Source organism: Carex rostrata, chromosome 8, assembly GCF_964058835.1.
Source record: "Carex rostrata chromosome 8, lpCarRost1.2, whole genome shotgun sequence".
In the NCBI taxonomy this organism is placed as follows: domain Eukaryota; kingdom Viridiplantae; phylum Streptophyta; class Magnoliopsida; order Poales; family Cyperaceae; genus Carex; species Carex rostrata.
In genome coordinates this window covers 13616017-13636043 of record NC_135925.1, presented here as the reverse complement: position 1 = coordinate 13636043, position 20027 = coordinate 13616017, and the positions used below count along the sequence as shown (strand labels likewise).

The window sequence follows — 20027 nt, the reverse complement described above, 5'->3', positions numbered from 1 at the left end:
TGTTAGCACTAGAATTCAATTTTAGTTTGCCGCTTTTGTTCTGTGAAATTTATTTAATTTGGAAAAATTACCTCTTATCCATATGCGGTTATGACCTTATCAGAAATGAATAGTGCGATGTAGATTGGATCATGCTCGATACGCTCTGTTGATTTCCTATACCATCCATGCTGAACAGTGTCTCCTGTAATTCTTCCTAAAAGTCCTTCCATCTTTTTGTGAATCCCTGTAAAAGAAAAAAGAAAGAGGATGACCCTACTACTGTGAACATTGTAAGAGAATTTGGTATGCATTGTTAATTAGTAATTACCTAATGCCATACATGATACATAAACACCATCGATGTTCGCAAACAATATTAGCGGTACGAGAAACTTGTGGAGATAGTTTGGAGCAAGAACAAATAATAATTTTGTTTCAGGCAATCACAGATTATCAAAAACTTAAAACTTCCAAAAAATGTTTCAGGCATTCAGAGCAAGTTCTGCCGTGAACAAGCAAAACTGATTTTAAAAGTTCAAAGTTAATTTGGTACAGGCAGATTAAACTCTATTCCATGTGATAGAACTTATTTATTGAGATATTATTTTTCCAAATAATTATAGCAAAGAACGGAATAGTAAAATTTGATATCCTTATAGCAAATCATCAGCAGAACCTTCTTAGATCATACTTTAATGATCTAAATGAAGGGACAATATAAAAAGATATAGAAAATTGGGGGCAAACCTGATTGCTTTCAAGCCTTCAACTCAGGTTGATAATGAATAAAAATGAGTTCAAGATCAACAAAAACTTCACCTTAGCACACTCCTTTTGACCTTTGTGGAGTCTAAATATATATAGTAGCCTGTAGCCTACATTGCTGGCGCAGGTTAAAACCTATTAGAAATTGAACCTTGCTTGCTAGAGGTGCTTCATTGAATTTGTTGGAAACATATCTTTAGCATTAAATATTAATGCTTTGGGACAGCAGTTACAACATATATATATATAGAGAGAGAGATGGGCTATGGTGCATTGCAATGCATGGAGGAGTTTGTGCATTGGACCATAAATCTAAAATTCAAAATCCAAATGGTCGATCCAAACCGTTCATCTTGTTCTCCATATTAATATGTGCTTGGAGACCAAATTTTATATTTTTCTGAATTTTTTTACTATTTATTAAGTATTTTACAAAATTGTTGATCCAACGGTGGCTTAACAAAACAGTAAAATCAGCAGCCACCGTTGGATCAACAATTTTGTAAAATACTTAATAAATAGTAAAAAAATTCAGAAAAATATAAAATTTGGTCTCCAAGCACATATTAATATGGAGAACAAGATGAACGGTTTGGATCGACCATTTGGATTTTGAATTTTAGATTTATGATCCAATGCACAAACCCATCCATGCATTGCAATGCACCATAGCCCATCTCTCTCTCTCTCTCTCTCTCTCTCTCTCTCTCTCTATATATATATATATATATAGAGGAGGGATCGAATGACACCCTTTTTTGGTGACATCGAATAACATCGTGCATTTTCAAAGTTTTCAAAGTCCAAACAGTCGATCCAAACCGTTCAACATAATAGATATGTTAAAATGTGCTTGCAGGTCAAATTTTACATTTTTTGAAATTTTTTTACTATTTATTAAGTATTTAACAAAATCGCTATATTCAGACCGTTGAATTTTTGTACCCATCTTAATAAATAGTAAAAAAATTCAGAAAAATGTAAAATTTGATCTGCAAGCACATTTTAACATATCCATCAACTTGAACGGTTTGAATCGACTGTTTGAACTTTAAAAATGCACGGTGTCATCCGATGTCACCAAAAAAGAATGTCATCCGATCCCTCATATATATATGTTATTGTTTCAGTATATCTTTGGCATTTAATGCTTTGGGTCAACAGTTAGTACGCATATGTTTTAGTATATCTTCGGCTTTTAATGCTTCAAGGCATATATTAATTTCAGTATATCTTTGAAATTTAATGCTTTGAGTCATCAGTTATCTTATATATTTGGCATTAATGCTTTTCGATCAACAGTATTTACAGGGCATATATTTCAGTATATATTTGCCATTAAGTTTTATATTTCTGGCCAACAAAGTACATAGCATTTGTTGTTGTATTTCATTGGCACAAAACTAAAACAAATCAGGATGACAGTTCCTCCTTTTCTTTGTTCTGTGCATAAATGTTGTCATAGCACATGAACTAAAATAGTTAGATGGATTTCCTGATAGAGCACAGGATTTAAGGCCCCAAATCACTCAAAGGGAGAAAGTATATGTGGCCCAAAATTGTGGTAAAAGCGGGCCTAGACGATAGCAACGAGGCCCAATCAGTGTAACAAAGTCTACCATGGTACGAACAGACAATTCGTGCATTCCACGTTTCCAATATTTATTAAGGATAATTTATGTTATTTTTATTACTAATAAAGAAACGAAAGTAAACGACCACATCTTGACTCGATCGATCCCGGACTCTTATCGGATCCAAACGGAGGTATCTATCCAGATCCAAATCGACTCTAATATTCCGATTGGGAATAAATCAGATGAATTGATAATATCATACAATAGCAAAACTAAAAGTAATGAACGAAAAAGGACGCGAGAATTTCGTTGGCGAGAAAAATCAATTCAGTATTAGAAATATCTTAAATATAACCTAGAGGTAATAGACGTGTATATCTCGTAATGATAATTCTCATTATTCTATCTATCTAATATTATGGAAATCTCAGATCGATTTTTGATAGTTGAGGCATTATGGATCTAATCATGACAGTGGAGGTCTTACTGTCAATGTGACAATGTCAGAAGAGGAGGCGTCCGGGGATCAGTTTTCGGAGATAGTTCGAGAGGATTTTGGGTTTGACAGCCTCCTTAGTCTAATGTCTAGCGTCGCCTGGGGTGAAGATGGTGATTCTGTTGATTGGAACTTGTTAGACTATTGATAGGGCTAAATCATGTACTTTTTGTGTTTGTCTTTATAATTGTTCTATCGCTTGTAACTAAAACAAATGTATTATTGAGTAATGACTAAAAAATTAATACTTATTTTGGGTACCACTACTTTGTTATTTTAATTTCTAATAAAAATCGGTGGTGCAACCACTAATTTTAAAAAATAAAATAAAAAAATAGATGTTTTATATCAAAAAATATGTACTAGAGCGTGAGAGAAAATAACAAATAATTTTCAAAAACATTAATTCTATGATTGTGAATCATGCTCCATGATTTTCGTTTTTAAAAAATTAATTACTTTAACTGGTAAACAAAAAGCAATTGATAACCCAATACTCCTAATTATTAATAAATATCCCAATTAATATGATGGAATCATAATATTAGTACATACTGATTGATGTAATGACTGTCACAAACTGCATAATATAATTAATTAGCTATACTTAATTTGAGGTATGTATTACACGATTTGTCAGAACCAAGAAGGAATGCTGAATTGGAAAACGCTCCGATAATTTGCCAAAGAAACATAATATAACTGAAGAGATTATCGGGTTATCGGGTGATAGCGTTACCGGGTAAAAAGAATACCAAGTTCCAAGTTCCTTCTACCTCAAGGTTTTTAAGTCGGTCTATGATTGGACAGCGACCGAGACCGGACACATCATCTTCTTTCTCCTTGGCTTGGCATGCAAGACATCCCCACAATTCCTTCGTAATATAAACCCTCTCCTCTCCTATCATAAACCTCTCACACAAACAACCACACACGATCCTTCTTCTTCTTCTCTATTTTATTACACGCACACGCACACTCACACTCACACTCACACTAGCACAACGAATGGCCGTCACCTCAAACATCCTTGTGGGCCCGCCGGAGGCTCACCTTGAAACCACGGCCAACACCTCAATTAATAATTCAAACTGCACTAAGACCATTCCAATCTCAGAACCCGATACTGGCTCAGAACCAATGAAAGGCCTGACAGAAAACTGCTCTGCTACCTACTTGGCATCTGGAGATCCCTGCCTTGACTTCTTCTTTCAAATTGTGCCGGGGACCACAGCCGACAGAGTCACCTCCCTTCTCTCTGCAGCGTGGGCCACCGATCCATCAGCTGCCCTCCGACTCATGTGTAATCTAAGGGGAGTGCGTGGGTCCGGGAAGTCAGACCGCGAGGGGTTCTATTCCTCGGCGCTCTGGCTCCACTCTCAGCATCCGAAAACCCTGGCATTGAATTCAGGGCCCATATCTGAATTTGGATATTTGAAAGATATGCCGGAGTTACTGCACCGGATTATCAATGGAGGATCCACACGAACCAGGCCCCGTAAAATTCGTGCCAAGCCCGGCAGGTTTAACAGGCGCCGCTTTGTTGCCCGTCCCAATAGGAGGTCAAAGGCGGACAGATTGGCACAAAAGAATGAGTTATCAACAGAGGAGCGAATTGCGGCTGATTTGGAAAAGGGAAGGGTGTTATCAGAAAAGGCAGCCGAGCTTCGCCGTAGCCGCCGTGCCGAGGCAGCTAAGCGTGCCCTGGAGCAGTACAACAAGGACCCGAACTACCGCCTCCTACACGATTGCACCGCTGATTTGTTCGCCTCTCTACTATCCAAAGATCTCCAGCGATTTAACTCTGGCAAGGAAAACTGCCACCTGTCATTGGCCGCAAAATGGTGCCCCACTCTCGACTCGCCATATGATCGATCGACACTGCTCTGTGAGGCAATTGCACGCCGTCTCTTCCCAAAGGACTCTGATGCGGAATTCGCTAGCCTGTCAGATGAGCACTATGCCTACCGTGCCCGCGAGAGATTGAGAAAAGTCGTGCTTGTGCCCCTTCGCCGTGCCTTACAGCTCCCCGAGGTGTATATTGGAAAAGGTGACTGGGGCTCCATCCCATACAACCGGGTGGCCTCGGTAGCAATGAAAAACTACAAGGAATTCTTCCTCAAGTACGATAAAGAAAGGTTCGAGAGTTTTCTAGGTGACATCAAGGAAGGGAAGGCGAAGATTGCGGCTGGCGCACTGTTGCCACATGAGATATTGCAATCGGATGATGAGGTGGCAGATCTCCAGTGGGACCGCATGGTGAATGACCTATTGGCAAAGGGGAAATTGAGTAATTCTATTGCAGTGTGTGACGTGTCGGGGAGTATGTACGGCACACCGATGGAAGTCTGTGTGGCACTTGGTTTGCTGGTGTCTGAATTAAGTGAAGAGCCATGGCACGGCAGGGTTATCACATTTAGTGAAAACCCACAACTGCACCTGATACGTGGTGGGACCATCAAAGAAAAGATGAACTTTGTCAACCGGATGGATTGGGGGATGAACACCAATTTTCAAAAGGTGTTTGACAAGATGCTAGAGGTGGCGGTGCAGGGCCAGCTGCCAACTGAAAAGATGGTCAAACGAGTGTTTGTTTTTAGTGACATGGAGTTTGACGAGGCATCTGCCAATCCATGGGAGACAGATTACGAGGTGATTAAGCGAAAGTATGAAGAAAATGGGTATGGTGAGGCAGTGCCAGAGGTGGTGTTTTGGAACTTGAGGGATTCACTGTCGGTGCCAGTGACAGCTAGCGAGAAAGGGGTTGCATTGGTTAGTGGTTTCTCGAAGAATATGTTGAAGTTGTTTTTGGAGGGAGGTGGAATAATTAGCCCGAGAGCTGTTATGGAGAAGGCCATCTCCGGCAAGGAGTACGAGAAGTTGGCGGTATTTGATTGAATCTGGAATGGGGTTGTGGTTCTAATTTTCAGATTTCAGGGGTTCCGATTGAGAAAACTGGCAAGTGATCTGACATATAATCTGAAAAGGGGCTCAAATTGCTACTGGCATTCTCAACTTATAAAGGGGAAAATATATTGAAAAAAAAAAAGGGTTGGGAAATGAGAAACAGTCTTCAGCATTTTCTTTTTGTTCTTGTTAATACAAAGCTTAAATGTTGCTCTCATCTTTTAATTTTGTTTTATTTGTTTTTAGTTAGTGGCATAGCTCTTATGCTTGTTTTTACTTTTTTTTGTCAAACTCCAAAGAAAGATGAACATATTTTCAATGAAATTGTCTAGGTAGGACAACACAATCCCAGGTTGTTCCATCTCAAGCAAATACAAGTACAAAATTAGGCCAGCAAGATGCTAACTTCTTTACACCATTTTATATCCCAGAAAAGCATTTATATCCCAGAAAAGCAATTATCTTAAATCAAACCAATGATCTTCACAGGGTGCAACAAAGTTTCGAGTCAATGGCAGCTAAACATATGCAGAATGCTTGATAGCCCGTTAATGGATATCTGCAAAGATAAGATGTCTGTTAATAAATTATAACATTTCCCAAATAGAACTTGCAAAATTTGGTTGTTGTTGTTGTTGTTGTTATTGTTCCTAATTAGAACTACTTAATCATCTTATGAAGCAACAAAGCTGCCATACCTGAAATCCATAATATATTTTGATTTTCCGATCCTTCCAAGCTGCAGGATTGTTTGCTTGCTTTTTTCCTGTTTCATTATAACGTTAATATTCTTCAAAGAATAATTTATTCAGTAATAAATCAATTACAGCTTGACATGGCAGTGGTTAAAAAGAAAAGAAAGAAGAACAGATATGCCATGAATAATATTTGCACTAGTTTCAGAAGAGATTCAGCTTGAACCAAATATTGTCAATCACACTGGATGATACCATAGTGTCAATTATCAAACTTCCATGAATTCTGGTAAAGAATGGCACAGATTTGCATGTTATGTAGGGGAAGGTGACAAAGAGAGAAATTACCTCCATGGTCATTTGAAAATTCTTAACTGATGTTTGCACTCTTTGGCCAGTTCTTCCTGATCTCTCTCTGTAGTCTAATTCGTAACGCTTTGTTACCTGTATAATTAAAGGCAACAATACCACTTAAGGATAACCATAGTCTTCTATTCCTATTTCAGAAGATGTTGGACAGCACCTTTTGGGTTACTTTTCAAATGTGATTGCCAAAATCAGAAATATCCAATTCGCCAAGAAGTTTGATTGAGCCTTAATTTCAACAATTAATGATTGATTCAGGCAAAATTTAGTATAAATTGTAGCTTTATTTGTATAATGGTGATGAATTGAGACTTATTTGAGCTTAATGTTGTCTCTTGGTTGCCAGGGAAAGTGGAAACAAAATTCCAGGTGGCATTAAATAGATATAAAATCTTACACTGTTGTAGAAGGGAACTCTTGAGACAAGCTGATCGGCAGTTCTTTTCTTCATATCCCAGTCTTTAGTCAGCCCATTTACATGTTGAATCTGCTATTGAAACAGGATCAAAATTGTGTTTGAATATTAGTAAGTTATATTTGTTAGATCAATAATCAAAGCTAAATATAATATATGCTGAACTTTAAGCCTGGGCACGGGCCTAGACTTGCTTATGCCTGTTTGGGTTTCCTCATTATTGCACTTTTCACAATAAATTTTAATTGCCATAGCAAAAATCTTACACCATGGCACTTAGCCAGTATTATTCCAGAAACCATTTGCTTGAACAACTAGTAACTTACTATAATGTATCTAGAATTTAATTTTATATTTCATTTTGAAAAAAGGTAGATTTACTAACGTGGTTTGTAGATGTACTTTTGAGTTGTGTCGACTGCAATTGCCTTGGAATCAATGCCCTTATGCTTCTAAACCTCCCCGTAAATGTGGTTATTGTAGGTACAAACCTGTCAAAAAAGTCATTTTTAAATTTTTTTTTAACATATTAAGAACAAGAAATTTCATGTTCTGTATATCATACAAGAAATTTCATGTTCTGTATATCATACAAGAAGTTTAAAACAAAAGTTGAAAGAATGAACTCACATAACAACACCAAGAAGCTTTTTATTCTCAGTTTTTGAAGTATCAAGTCTTTTCCCCTGAAAAACATAATAATAAATAGGTTAAATTTAAAGTTTACCACCGGAGACTGCTATGAACTTATACTGGTACGGTTTAGAAACTATGGACATGCCTGTCAGCCTGTCAGGTATAGAATTGCATGGAAGTAAACAAGATTTTAATACACACAACAGGTCAGCAGTTATGGGAGTTATATGGGATAATTGCACATACATGTTTGATTTTGATACACTGTATAAAGCAGTCAAATCAGTTAAATCCATACTGGTACAGACTAAATCACTAAATACCTTACTGCAAGTGAACAGCACAAGACTGAGTAGATAGCAATTAGTTATACCTGATTGAATATTTTGTACTTGGATCCAACGAGATTAGCTGAGATTGTTCCCAAAAATCCCTCGTCAGAGGTGACAAAAATACCCTTCGGATTCTGAGCCACAATAAACTCAGATCGTCCTCGTCTCCTCCTGTGTCGAGCAATAGCTAATTTTCTATCTTGTCTGCCCTGGCCTTCCTGTTTACATACAGGAAACAAATTAATATTAATTTTGAATTAAACAAAATACTGCACCGCCTTTTTTTAATTACTCTATGGAGGCCACTCAAACTGACTTAATGGCTATATCCAGTTACACCAGTATCTCTTATATTTATTCTAATACTGGTCAAGATTGAGGTTATTGGTAGACATTCAGATTCACAGTTACATTATCTTTTATTAATTTAAACAACCAGGGTTAAATGGTACAAATACACACCAACAGTGCACCAGAAACTCACATTGGTGTACAGAGAATAGACCGAAATACCCCTTTCTCCTTCAACTGTCTCCTTGGCTATTATACAAGTGCACCTCCCCACATCCAATGGAAGAGGCCTAGACAACAATGCCCTGAGAGAATAATAAAAATACAAACAAGTGTCAGCAATCATCAATTATGTTTTTTTATTGTTGCATTGCATGTTTTGCCAAAATTTTCAGTGATGCTGTTGAATTTTGTTCTAGGTATGTATACCTGATTACCTGTTAGGAAGTGTAGACCATGACGAAGCAGGCGCAGATTCTGAATCCGAAAACTCCCAGATATCTGATGAGTGGGGTACCCGGTCTGATAGTTTTAAACCCGGATCCGCTTCGTTAAGCTTCATGCACATCTGGAGAGAGGAAGATTTTAATGGCCCTTTGTTCAATGGGTTTTTGGGTGAATAAGGCTGTGGTTTCCTGCCTTTGAGAGAACCTGAACCTGGAGCAGGTTTTGGAACCGGGTTTTCTTTCTCGGCTGAATCGGTTTCGGGTTTGGCATTTGTACCCGGATCGAGGCATTTGGGAATATTGGTATTTAGAGGAAGTAAAGGGACTCTCTTTAAATCAGACATTAATGGTGGGTTTCGGGTGAGAAGGAAAGAAAAGGATAAGAATTTGAGAGTGGTGCAACTGGGTTCGGTTTTATTGTTTGAAGGGAGAAAGAGTTTTAACTGAGGAAGAAAGGGTTTTAAAATTTGAAAAATGGAAAATCTAGGGGACTGTGTCGGAAGCTCAACGGTCATCACTTGGGTTTTTGGATTTTATTACAGAAAAATATTCAGGTCGGTATGGTGGTGGAAGTGTGGAACTGGGAACTTGGAAATTAAAAAAAAGTTGTCATGATTTTCTGTGGCTGTTTCCATGCATGCAAAAATACTAGAATCTGTAGCAAAATAAATCAATAATAACTATAAGAAATACTAAATTACTAATGTATGAACTATGAATGCATCTACATTCTATAGTAAATAATTTTTAGAAGTTCACTACAACTTGCAAATGGTTTAAATCTTGAATTGACACGGGATCGTATGTTTCATCAATCAAATGGTTTCTGAAGTTGGTGTGATTAGACTAATAGTCTTTGTTAACTTGTGAGTTTGCATTTTGGAGTATAAAATTCAAACTTTATTGGTTTAAATCTTGAATTCACATGGAATCGTCTCGAAACCGGAAACAAAAGACACGTATATCGAATTATTCACCAGCACAGGAGAACCGGATTCAGGGAGTTCAGCTTTTGAATTGCGGTCTGGTGTCCTGACGAGAACAAAACTTTTGAATGACTCGCACAAACCGCCGAAGCGCGTCGGAGTTCAGATCCAGTAAAGTAACCCAATATTGGGTTTTAGATCGAGACCGTCCAATTTAAATCCGTAACAATTCTTGTGAAGTGGAGCGCACATATTCCGAGTAACAAATTCGAATTTCAAAACAATCTCAAGCGACGAATTCGAATCAGACAGTCTCGATCTAAAACCAAAAGTTGGGTTACTTTAAGATCCGGAACTTTCTCTCCTGGAGTTCGGTGACTTTGTCACCAGTAAAGTGCGCCTAAGGTACAGCACAACAATTTTGGAATCTATGATTTTGATGAAAAGCGCACAGCTTCAATTTTTAGTGCTTGTGGTTTAGGGAAGAACAAATAAATAATGAATCAACCAATGATGCAGGAATCGTGAAGGCGAAGCATCACAGGAACGTCAACGAGACTGGGGTCTACACATTTCTCTGCTTTCTGTGTACGGCGCCATTTAGAGCTTTAGAACTAGCTGTTGTTCCCTAGTTATGTGCAGTGTCCAGATTTTCTACGGCGTTCTCAGTGTTTAACAATAAATACTGGACAGGCACTTTAATGCGCATTCAATAAAATTAGCTAGTAAAAAATATTTGAGGTAAATTGATTGCAAGGCTCATTTCATGCAGTGTCTCGTATCGCGGCCATTTTTATTAATACCCAAAAAACAAAACTTAATTTTAAAAATAACCATCAGTTCTGGTTTTTTTCAAAAATAACCAAACTGCCAGAACTACGGGCGGTTTCCTTGGGGACCAAACCGCCAGAACTACGGGCGGTCTCCCTGGGGACCAAACCGCCCCTCCCACGGGCGGTCTCCTTTTTTTTTTTTTTTTATATTTATAGAGAGACATCTGAGTATTTTGATTTAAATAATGTTGTGAAAAAAAAGTTTTCTTGTTTAGAGTGTATGCCAAACAATTAAGACATTTAATAAATTTATGAAGTGATGTCGTTACTCTTTATAACTTTGACTTTATTTGTCAGTTAGATATCACAAGTCTAAATATAACACTAATGAAGGACTTGGCCTTTATTCAAAAATTTCCAAGCTCTGACAGCTTGTTGATCTTTTTCCGGTTTTTATAATATATGTATAATATACACATATACACATATACACATATATACATATACACATATACACATATACACATATACACATATACATATATACATACATACATACATACATACATACATATATATATATACATATACATATACATATGCATATACACATATACATATACACATATACATATATACATATTTCATCAAAAAAAAAAAAAAATATATACATATACATATATACAATTTTTTTTTTATAAACTCATTTTTTTATAATATATGTATATATGTATATATAAATATATACATATACAAATCAAATTAAAACATATTAGTTACAACTTAATTATAACAAATCGAATTAAAACATATCAGATTATAACTAAGCAAGTTTTAAAACAAAGCAATTCCATATACTAGCAAATTATAACTAATTAGTTACAACATAATTATAACAAATCGAAATAAGTTCACACTAGCAAAATAGCAGGTGCAGGTGCGACATTACTTGTAGAGCCTTGGCAACTAGATGATTGGCTCGGAGGAGGGGGGGGGGGTTGTGTTCTACCAGTTGCTTCAGCAACAACTCTGGCATTTTCTCTTTCGTTGTGCTCGTTTATGGCATCTGAACATAAGAACACAATTCAGTTAGTAATATAATAAGATCATAAATGAATTTCGTACAATGCTACATACCTGCCCTGCGCCTGTCAGAAACAGAACGGCGAGCCTGATTTCCCGACAGTCGCCTGCCACTTATTTCGTCCATGGTCATTATAATACGCTTGTGTCTCCTCCTCCCCTTTCTTATCCATCCTTCTGAAGGGAGTATTCTATCACCGACATATGCAGGCCACTCATGCTAATCGGGATAAGAATGGAAAGATCCACCCCAAGTGGAAGCAAGGTAATCGGTACGGTATATGTCAGCAACATAGTGATCCTCACAGTAGTTCTTCACTCGGCATACCGCCATCACGTGACTGCAGGATATGTGACTTAGCTGGGGTCCTTGGCATGTACAGGTTACCGCCCTGGCATCTCCGAATTTAACCACGTACTTGCAAGCCTTCTTGACAAACGCCATAGTGCCATCTGGTTTACGGCTGGTAGGAACGTACTCATTTGGATTTTGCACTTCGAATTCTGTTCCATCATTACCCATCGGGATCACGGTCATAGTTGCACCTTTGTCCCTGTGTCGTCTTAGTTTCTCCTCCACGCTTGTTGAAAATGACTGGTTCATCCTTATTAATTCTGCGGCCTTAGCACGCCGTTCCTGAAACCAGGCATTTAACTTGTAGAATGTGTCCTCTACAACTGCAGCCACAGGCAACATCCGGCTCTGCTTGAATACTGCATTCAGCGACTCGGATCCGTTGGTGGTCATAATTCCCCAACGCCAACCTCCATCACGGGATTGATATATTTTCTCGTATGCTGGATCTTCGTTGACATCTCGGGGATTATTTTTGCCCATCTTTATTAAGTAGAGATTTGCCTTTGGCATGTACTACATAAAAAATAAGGAAATAGAATAATGTAAGTAAACAATTGTACTAAAAAAAATTATTTTCTTAAAGTACAATAATATATGTAAACAATTGAAATACATGTACCTTTGCAAAACTGCTAGTCATCTCTACCACCCTTCTCGGCTTTTTCTTTCTACAATTCCATCTAAATGTATCAGTAACCCACTTGTCGCCCCCGGTTGCCTTGGAAAGGTTCTCCGCAATGTGTTGCATACACAACCTGTGCACACACTGGCCAGTACGGGTTGACCAACCGTAATCTTCACGATCAAAAACATATTTTATTCCTTTGTACTGATCTGATATCACACAGAAAAACTTCCCTTCCCCAATCACCCGTCTTCTTAAAAACTGCATAAAGAATCCCCAATTCTCACCATCCTCTTTATGAACAATTGCAAACGCCAAAGGCAATAGCTGGTTCTCAGCATCATATGCACATGCTATCAGTAGCCTCCCCTCATAACGGCCAGACATGAAGCATGCATCAATGCTTATAACGGGTCTGATGTATGGCACAGCTTGAATACAAGCACCAAAAGCCCATGCTATGCCCTTGAATTGTTGAGCTCCCTCTATTAGTACTTCATCTTTATCAAAAAAAGGGCCATGCCATCGCTCATATACGGTGCCGACATTTGTACTTGCCATGGCCTGGAGCAATGGTGCCAGATAGCCATATGAATCCTTCCAACTACCGAATATTCTGCAAACCGCAAGTTCACGACCTCTCCACAGCCTGTTGTATTTTGGGATTACATATTTGTATTTGTGTCTGACGGTCATAGCCACCGCCTTGATGCTCATCGATGGATCCAACTTAATGTCCTCCTCAATTGCATCGGCAATTAATGATGCCGTCAGCTGCGCATGGTCTGTCCTTGTGGACGCAGACTTGCATGTGTGAGGTGGTTCACACTTCTTAATCATCCATGCTTCCCTTGAACCCGCAGGGGCTGCATAAAGGCGGAACTCGCACCGCGGGTGAGTTTTACATAGCACAACTAACCTTGTTCGCTCTCTTTTTTGTATTTGACATTCCCAGTTGCCGTGAACATGGGTCTCATTGATTTTCTTTACAAGTTCGTCTATGTTGATATAAAGTTGCCCTGCGGCAAGTTCTTTATTGTATTGAACACGAGGACCAAAAAAACTAATGTCTGCCTCTTCGAAAGCTGTGGTATCGTTGAATATGGTGACTGGATGCTTATTCCCCCGATCTCTAATCGGGAATTTTTCTGCCCTGGATAAACCTGGTACATTTGCATCACCATATGATAAGTCATCAGATTCCCAAACCCCTTGGTATTCATCTCCCGTTTCCATTTCCCTTTCTGGTATGACATCAATAGCATCAACATCAATATCAATATCAGTTCGATTAACGGGTACCGGTCCTGACTCTGGCATAGTTGGAAATCTAGGGATTATGGGTGTCTGTCTGGGTGGTGGTGGTAACACTTCAGTATTTTCTGGGGAGTTGTGGTAACCCTGGTTGTCATAAGGGGAGTGGTGGTGGTACTCCTGGTTGTCATAAGGGGAGTGGTGGTGGTACTCCTGGTTGTCATAAGGGGAGTGGTGGTGGTATCCCTGGTTGTCATAACCCGAATTGTCATAACCTGAAGGCCCAACCCCAGCCGCACTTGAAGGTCCAGCCCTAGTCCGGGGAACCCTCTTCAAATATATTTCCATTATCGGGACCCCACTAGCCGCAAATTGAGTGTACACAACTCTCCACAAATTTGCATCTGTTATTGGAAACTTCACAAAGTAAGGTCTACCCCCCACCCCAGGTGAGTTGTCAATCCGTGTAGCCAATTCTATTTCATACCTATTGGGGTTTACAGCAGTCTTTTCGTATATTAGCTGCTTCAGTTCCTGAAATGTGGTATTTTCATTAACCTCGAAGGCAAATGCGGCATCTTTCGTGTACTGCACGCCATCTTCACCCCTTTGTAGCCTGCCGCCCACATACAGTGCAACTAACATCTTTTCCTTAACAACCTACATTTAAAAAAATTATTTCATAAGGATTAAAGTTTTGTATAGTAATTATAACGGGTACAGTAATCAATGGCAAATTAGAAAATAAAAAAAAATAAAAAAATTACATATTGCTACAGTAATTTATGTTGCTACAGTTACAGTAATTGCAACAGTAAATTTGTAATTGTAACAGTAAATTTGCTACAATTACAGTAATTAAAAAAATTGCAACAGTTACAGTAAATTTGTATAGTAAATGAAATAGTTACACACAGTAATTAATAATTAGCAAAAAATTAACAAGAAACTAAAAAAAAACCTGTTGCTACAGTAAAATCGCCTTTCAATCGCCCAACAATTGCCAGAGCTCTCTCTCTCAAACAGTAAAATCGCAGCACAGTAAAATTTTGGTTTACATAATGGTTGGAGTGGGCAAGAGAGAGAAAAAATCGGGTTAAATACCTATAGAGGACCGCCCGTGGGGGGGGGGGGGGGGGGGGGGGCGGTTTGGTCCCATAGGAAACCGCCCGTGGGGGGGGGGGGGCAGTTTGGTCCCATAGGAGACCGCCCGTAGTTCTGGCGGTTTGGTCCCCAGGGAAACCACCCGTAGTTCTGGCGGTTTGGTTATTTTTGAAAAAACCCAGAATTGATGGTTATTTTTAAAATTAAGTTTTGATTTTTGGGTATTAATAAAAATGGCCGCTCGTATCGTATGGGAGAATATATGGGGAATTTGATAAAATAATTCTCTTTCGAAAAAAAAATCAAACAAAATATCATTTCTCAATTTTTTTTTAACAAAATAACTTTTTGAAAATTTCTTGACAAAATAATTCTCTAAACCCACCATATATAACTTTTTTCTTCTCCCAATTTACTATAATTTTTTTAGTTACCTCTTCTCCATCCTTCAAAATTCTAATCTATTCCTCTTGATTAAACTAAAAATTGAAAAAGATACTACACCTGCAAAACAAACATCACGTTGTCATTTTTTTAATTCCACATTTTTGTATTGTAAAATAGTGTCTCGAACAGCGAGAAAAAAATGCTCAAGTTCGGAATCAATTCGGATTCAACTTGCTAATAACTCGAGTTGAAACTGATTCGAGTCAAAACTGACTCGAGTTTACTGACTCGGTTGATTTATGAGTCGAATCCAAATTACTCCCAACTTGGTTCGGAATCAACTCGGTTGGACTCACACCAAACTCTAATCCATATATTTCTAATTTTTGCGTCCCCAAATGACTAAACCTTATATGTTTAGTAATTTTTAATTATGTACTATTTTGGTTTTTTCATAATTTTTAATTATGTATTAGCTATTGTCTCATTATGTACTTTAATTATGTATTATTTTGGTGAGCTATGTAATATTTTTTTTCTTAGAATTAAATTAGATTGTCTCACTATATACTAAATTATGGGTCACGAGTTGACTCGAGTTGCTCGCAAGTTGATTCCAAAATTGGAGTTTCTGACTCGGAACTGAATTAGCAACTCAGACTCAACTCGGCTCATGAATTCGCGAGTTGAATCCAAGTTGTCCTCAACTCGGCTCATGAGCAGCCCTGATTGTGCCCGTGCATTGCAACAGGTACATATTATAAGATTGAATAAAATATAGAGAGACTTTTTTGTTTGATATTAAAAAAAAATTAAGAAAAAATATATTTAAATAAAAATTAAAGACACAAATACAAAAAAAATGAAAATTCAAATAAAAAATAACAATAAAAGAAACAATAACAAATGAAAAAAAAAAGATCAAATATAACATGAAAAAAAATTCTTGAAGTATCATTGCTATTTAATATCTAATTTTCTCTATAAGCAAGACATGTTATTAAACGATTTAGAGGAAAAATGATCTATAAAGAAACAAAATTAAGAAATATATGATTCAATTATTAAAATAAGGATTTTTTTCCACATATATATTCTTGATGAAAATTATTTTAACAATGAAATACATATCATTTCTCTACACAAAAGTTTTAGATATTCTTTATTTTCTTTCCAAATCGAAAAGATATGATTGTTTCCATCAGCATAAGATATGTTGTTCATCTATTTATAAAGATACAGTAGTCCTAAACAAAATCCGAAAAGATATGATTATTTTTAATTTAATTGCAGAAATCATAGATGTAAAGAGAAATAAGGAAACAGATCGTTAGAAATTTATTCAATTTTATTGTGACAAGCCATGTAGCAGTCTATGTGGGAAGTATGTTTTTAACTAAATTTAGACTTCTACACATAATATAGATGTATTTAATCAAAAGAGACAGATTATATGATTGGTGGGTTGATATTCAATTCGAAAATTTATATTTCAATCTCAGCCGTTGGAGGATCAGGACAACTACGTGCATAATATAAGAATGGAGATAGAACCATGTTCAATTGAAAAATAATTGCATTAATTGAAAAAAAATATTACTTTCAAACAAAATGCAGTTCTTTAGAAGCATTTTCATCCATGGTATCAAGGTTTTAAATAGCAATTCTCGTGTCATAGCGAAAAGGCTAAAAAAAAAAACCTATAGCGAAAGCTATCCTACATAGTATTTTTTGTTCAAAAAATTATATTTTAGATTTCTATTAATTATCAATATTATCTAAAGTCTTACAGAGCAATAAGTAACATAAAATTGATTAAGGAATTAGAATATTCATATCAAACCAGTACAAAGTCTTTTAAAAAAATCATAAGAATCATGGAATAAACTATATATTTTTTTCTATTTAAAAGCAAAATCAATTTGGACCTTGAAAAAATAGATTTTTAAAATTAATTTTCAGTGCGAGCATTTATAAAAAAGCCTATGTAGCATAGCATGTGCTATAACGCGTAGTGTGTAGCGCAGATAGCGAACCACTATAGCGTTCGTAGCTGAAATACAACACTTTTATCCTATAGAGCAGCATTTAAGGTCCGAAAACGCTATCACCGCTATTGCATTGCTATAGCGCGCTATTTAGAACACTGCCTGATATTATTAGAGTTTCTAATTTTAGGTGGCAGTTTTTATTTCGATTTCACAAATGTTCGAGCTTCTTATTTAGAAACAATGCATGGAAATTTCTTAAACAATCCATTAAATTGACAAATTATGAGCAAAGTTTGAAATCGGTACAAAAATCTGGAACCCAAAATTATTTTCCAAAATTTTCAATTTTGTCTCTTTTTCCAAAAAAATATAGAATCCAAAACATTTTTAGTGGTTTCAAGTTTTTCAATTTTAATTTTTTCACAAATCTGGAACCATGTTCAATTGAAAAATAATTGCATTAAGTGAAAAATCTTACCACTTGCAAACAAAATGCAGTTCTCTAAAAGCATCTCCATATATGATATTATTAGAGTTTCTATTTCGATTTCACGAATGTACAAGAGTTTCTTATTTAAAACCAATGCATGGAAGTTTCTTGTTAAGAAATCGTTTATAAACTTCACGATAACAAAATCATTGGCCGAAGTTTCTTTTTCCTGCATGAAAGTTTTTAAAATCGATGGTGTTGCCCTAATAGAAACTCTAATTTCAATTTTAGAGACGTGGAGGTTTATAAATTAAGAGAGACTTAATTTCTATTTAGTAGTTAACAGTTATTTAGAAATCAGTTAGAGTTGTTGAGATGTAGATGCTCTAAGAACCACTGTAAAATCTAGAATCCAAAATTGCAATTCGATTGTAATTTTTGTAAAATTTGGAACAAAAAAAAAGATTATAATAGAATGCGGTGCTTATTTTACAACTGTAGCAACTTTTTCAATTTTTAGTAAAGATCTCTAATTGGAGTGTTGTATTAGGGTTACAACTGTCCTCTTCTTTTGACATCTGGAAACACTACTAGAGAGTTGCAAAGACCTTCAATTCGAGTGTTTTATTAGGGTTGCAACTACCCTTTTCCCATTCCATTTTGGAGACACTACTTGAGTGCTGCAAAGACTTTCAATTCGAGTGTTGTATTAGGGTTGTAATTAACCACTTATATTATCATCTGGAGACAATACTAGAGTGCTGCAAACACCTTCAATGTGAGTGTTGTATTAGGGATGCAACCACTATTTTCCCTTGCCATTTGAAGAAACTACTAGAGTTCAACAAACACCTCCAATTGGAGTGTTGTATTAGGTTTGCTACCACCCACTTTTCTAGCTATCTAGAGACACTACTAGAGTGCTTCAAACACCTTCAATTAAAGTGTTGTATGATGGTTGCAACTACCCTCTTCTCTTGCCATCTGGAGACAATATTGGAGTGCTGCAAACACCTTCAATGTGAGTGTTGTAATAGGGATGCAACCACTATTTTCCCTTGCCATTTGGAGACACTACTAGAGTTTAACAAACACCCTCAATTGGAGTGTTGTATTAGGGCTGCTACCACCCACTTCTCTAGTCATCTGGAGACACTACTAGAGTGCTTCAAAAACTTTCAATTGGAGTGTTGTATGATGGTTGCAACCACCCTCTTCTCTTTTCATCTGGAGGAACTACTAGAGTGCTGCAAAAACCTTCAATTGAGTGTTGTATTAGGGTTGCAACCACCCTCTTCTATTTTCATCAGGGGACACTACTAGTGTGCAACAAATATCTCTAATTAGGGTTACAACTACCCTCTTCTTTTGCCAACTGGAGACACTACTAGAGTGCTGCAAAGACCTTCAATTCGAGTATTGTATTAGGGTTGCAACTACACTTTTTCCTTGTCATTTGGAGACACTACTAGAGTACTACAAAGATTTCCATTGGAGTGTTATATTAGTGTAGCAAAAGATTTTAATTGGAGTGTTGTATTAGGGTTGTAATCACCCTCTTCTCTTAGAATCTGGAGACAATACTAGAGTGCTGCAAACACCTTCAATGTGAGTGTTGTATTAGGAATGCAACCACTATTTTTCCTTGCCATTTGGAGACACTACTAGAGTTCAACAAAGACCTTCAATCGGAGTGTTGTATTAGGGTTGCTACCACCCACTTGTCTAGCCATCTGGAGACACTACTAGAGTGCTTCAAACACCTTCAATTTGAGTGTTATATGATGGTTGCAACCACCCACTTCTCTTGCCATCTGGAGGCACTACTAGAGTACTACAAACACCTTCAATTGGAGTGTTTTATTAGGGTTGCAACCACCCTCTTCTCTTTCCATCAAGGGACACTACTAGTGTGCAGCAAAGATATCTAATTGGAGTGTTGTATTAGAGTTACAACTATCATCTTCTTTTGCCATTTGGAGACACAACTAGAGTGCTGCAAAGACCTTCAATTCGAGTATTGTATTAGGGTTGCAACAACCATTTTCCCTGGCCATTTGGAGACACGACTAGAGTGCTACAAGGACCTTCAATTGGAGTGTTATATTAGTGTAGCAAAAGATTTCAATTGGAGCGTTGTATTAGGGTTGCAACCACATTCTTCTCTTGCCATTAGGAGACAATACTA

The 20027-nt window shown here is 37.0% G+C and overlaps 2 protein-coding genes across 3 annotated transcripts; one reads left to right on the top strand and one right to left on the bottom strand.

The window, feature by feature from the left end:
- The first annotated feature begins 3806 nt into the window (after positions 1 to 3806).
- LOC144558660 (uncharacterized) lies at positions 3807 to 5944 on the top strand. The gene has a single exon (XM_078307507.1). The coding sequence runs from the start codon at positions 3829 to 3831 to the stop codon at positions 5716 to 5718; it is 1890 nt and encodes a 629-aa protein (XP_078163633.1). The 5' UTR covers positions 3807 to 3828; the 3' UTR covers positions 5719 to 5944.
- Positions 5945 to 6027: 83 nt separating this feature from the next.
- On the bottom strand, positions 6028 to 9531 carry TLP8 (tubby like protein 8). Of its 2 annotated transcripts, none has more exons than XM_078307508.1 (9): positions 8900 to 9531; positions 8656 to 8767; positions 8213 to 8389; positions 7834 to 7889; positions 7589 to 7694; positions 7186 to 7278; positions 6771 to 6866; positions 6426 to 6493; positions 6028 to 6286 (listed from the first exon to the last, which is right to left on the bottom strand). In XM_078307508.1, exons 1-9 carry the CDS (start codon positions 9421 to 9423, stop codon positions 6211 to 6213), a joined length of 1308 nt encoding a protein of 435 aa, XP_078163634.1. In that variant the 5' UTR covers positions 9424 to 9531; the 3' UTR covers positions 6028 to 6210. The 2 variants fall into 2 exon arrangements, with proteins under 2 accessions (XP_078163634.1, XP_078163635.1); XM_078307509.1 differs by having other exon boundaries at positions 7186 to 7275.
- Between the last annotated feature and the right edge of the window lie 10496 nt (positions 9532 to 20027).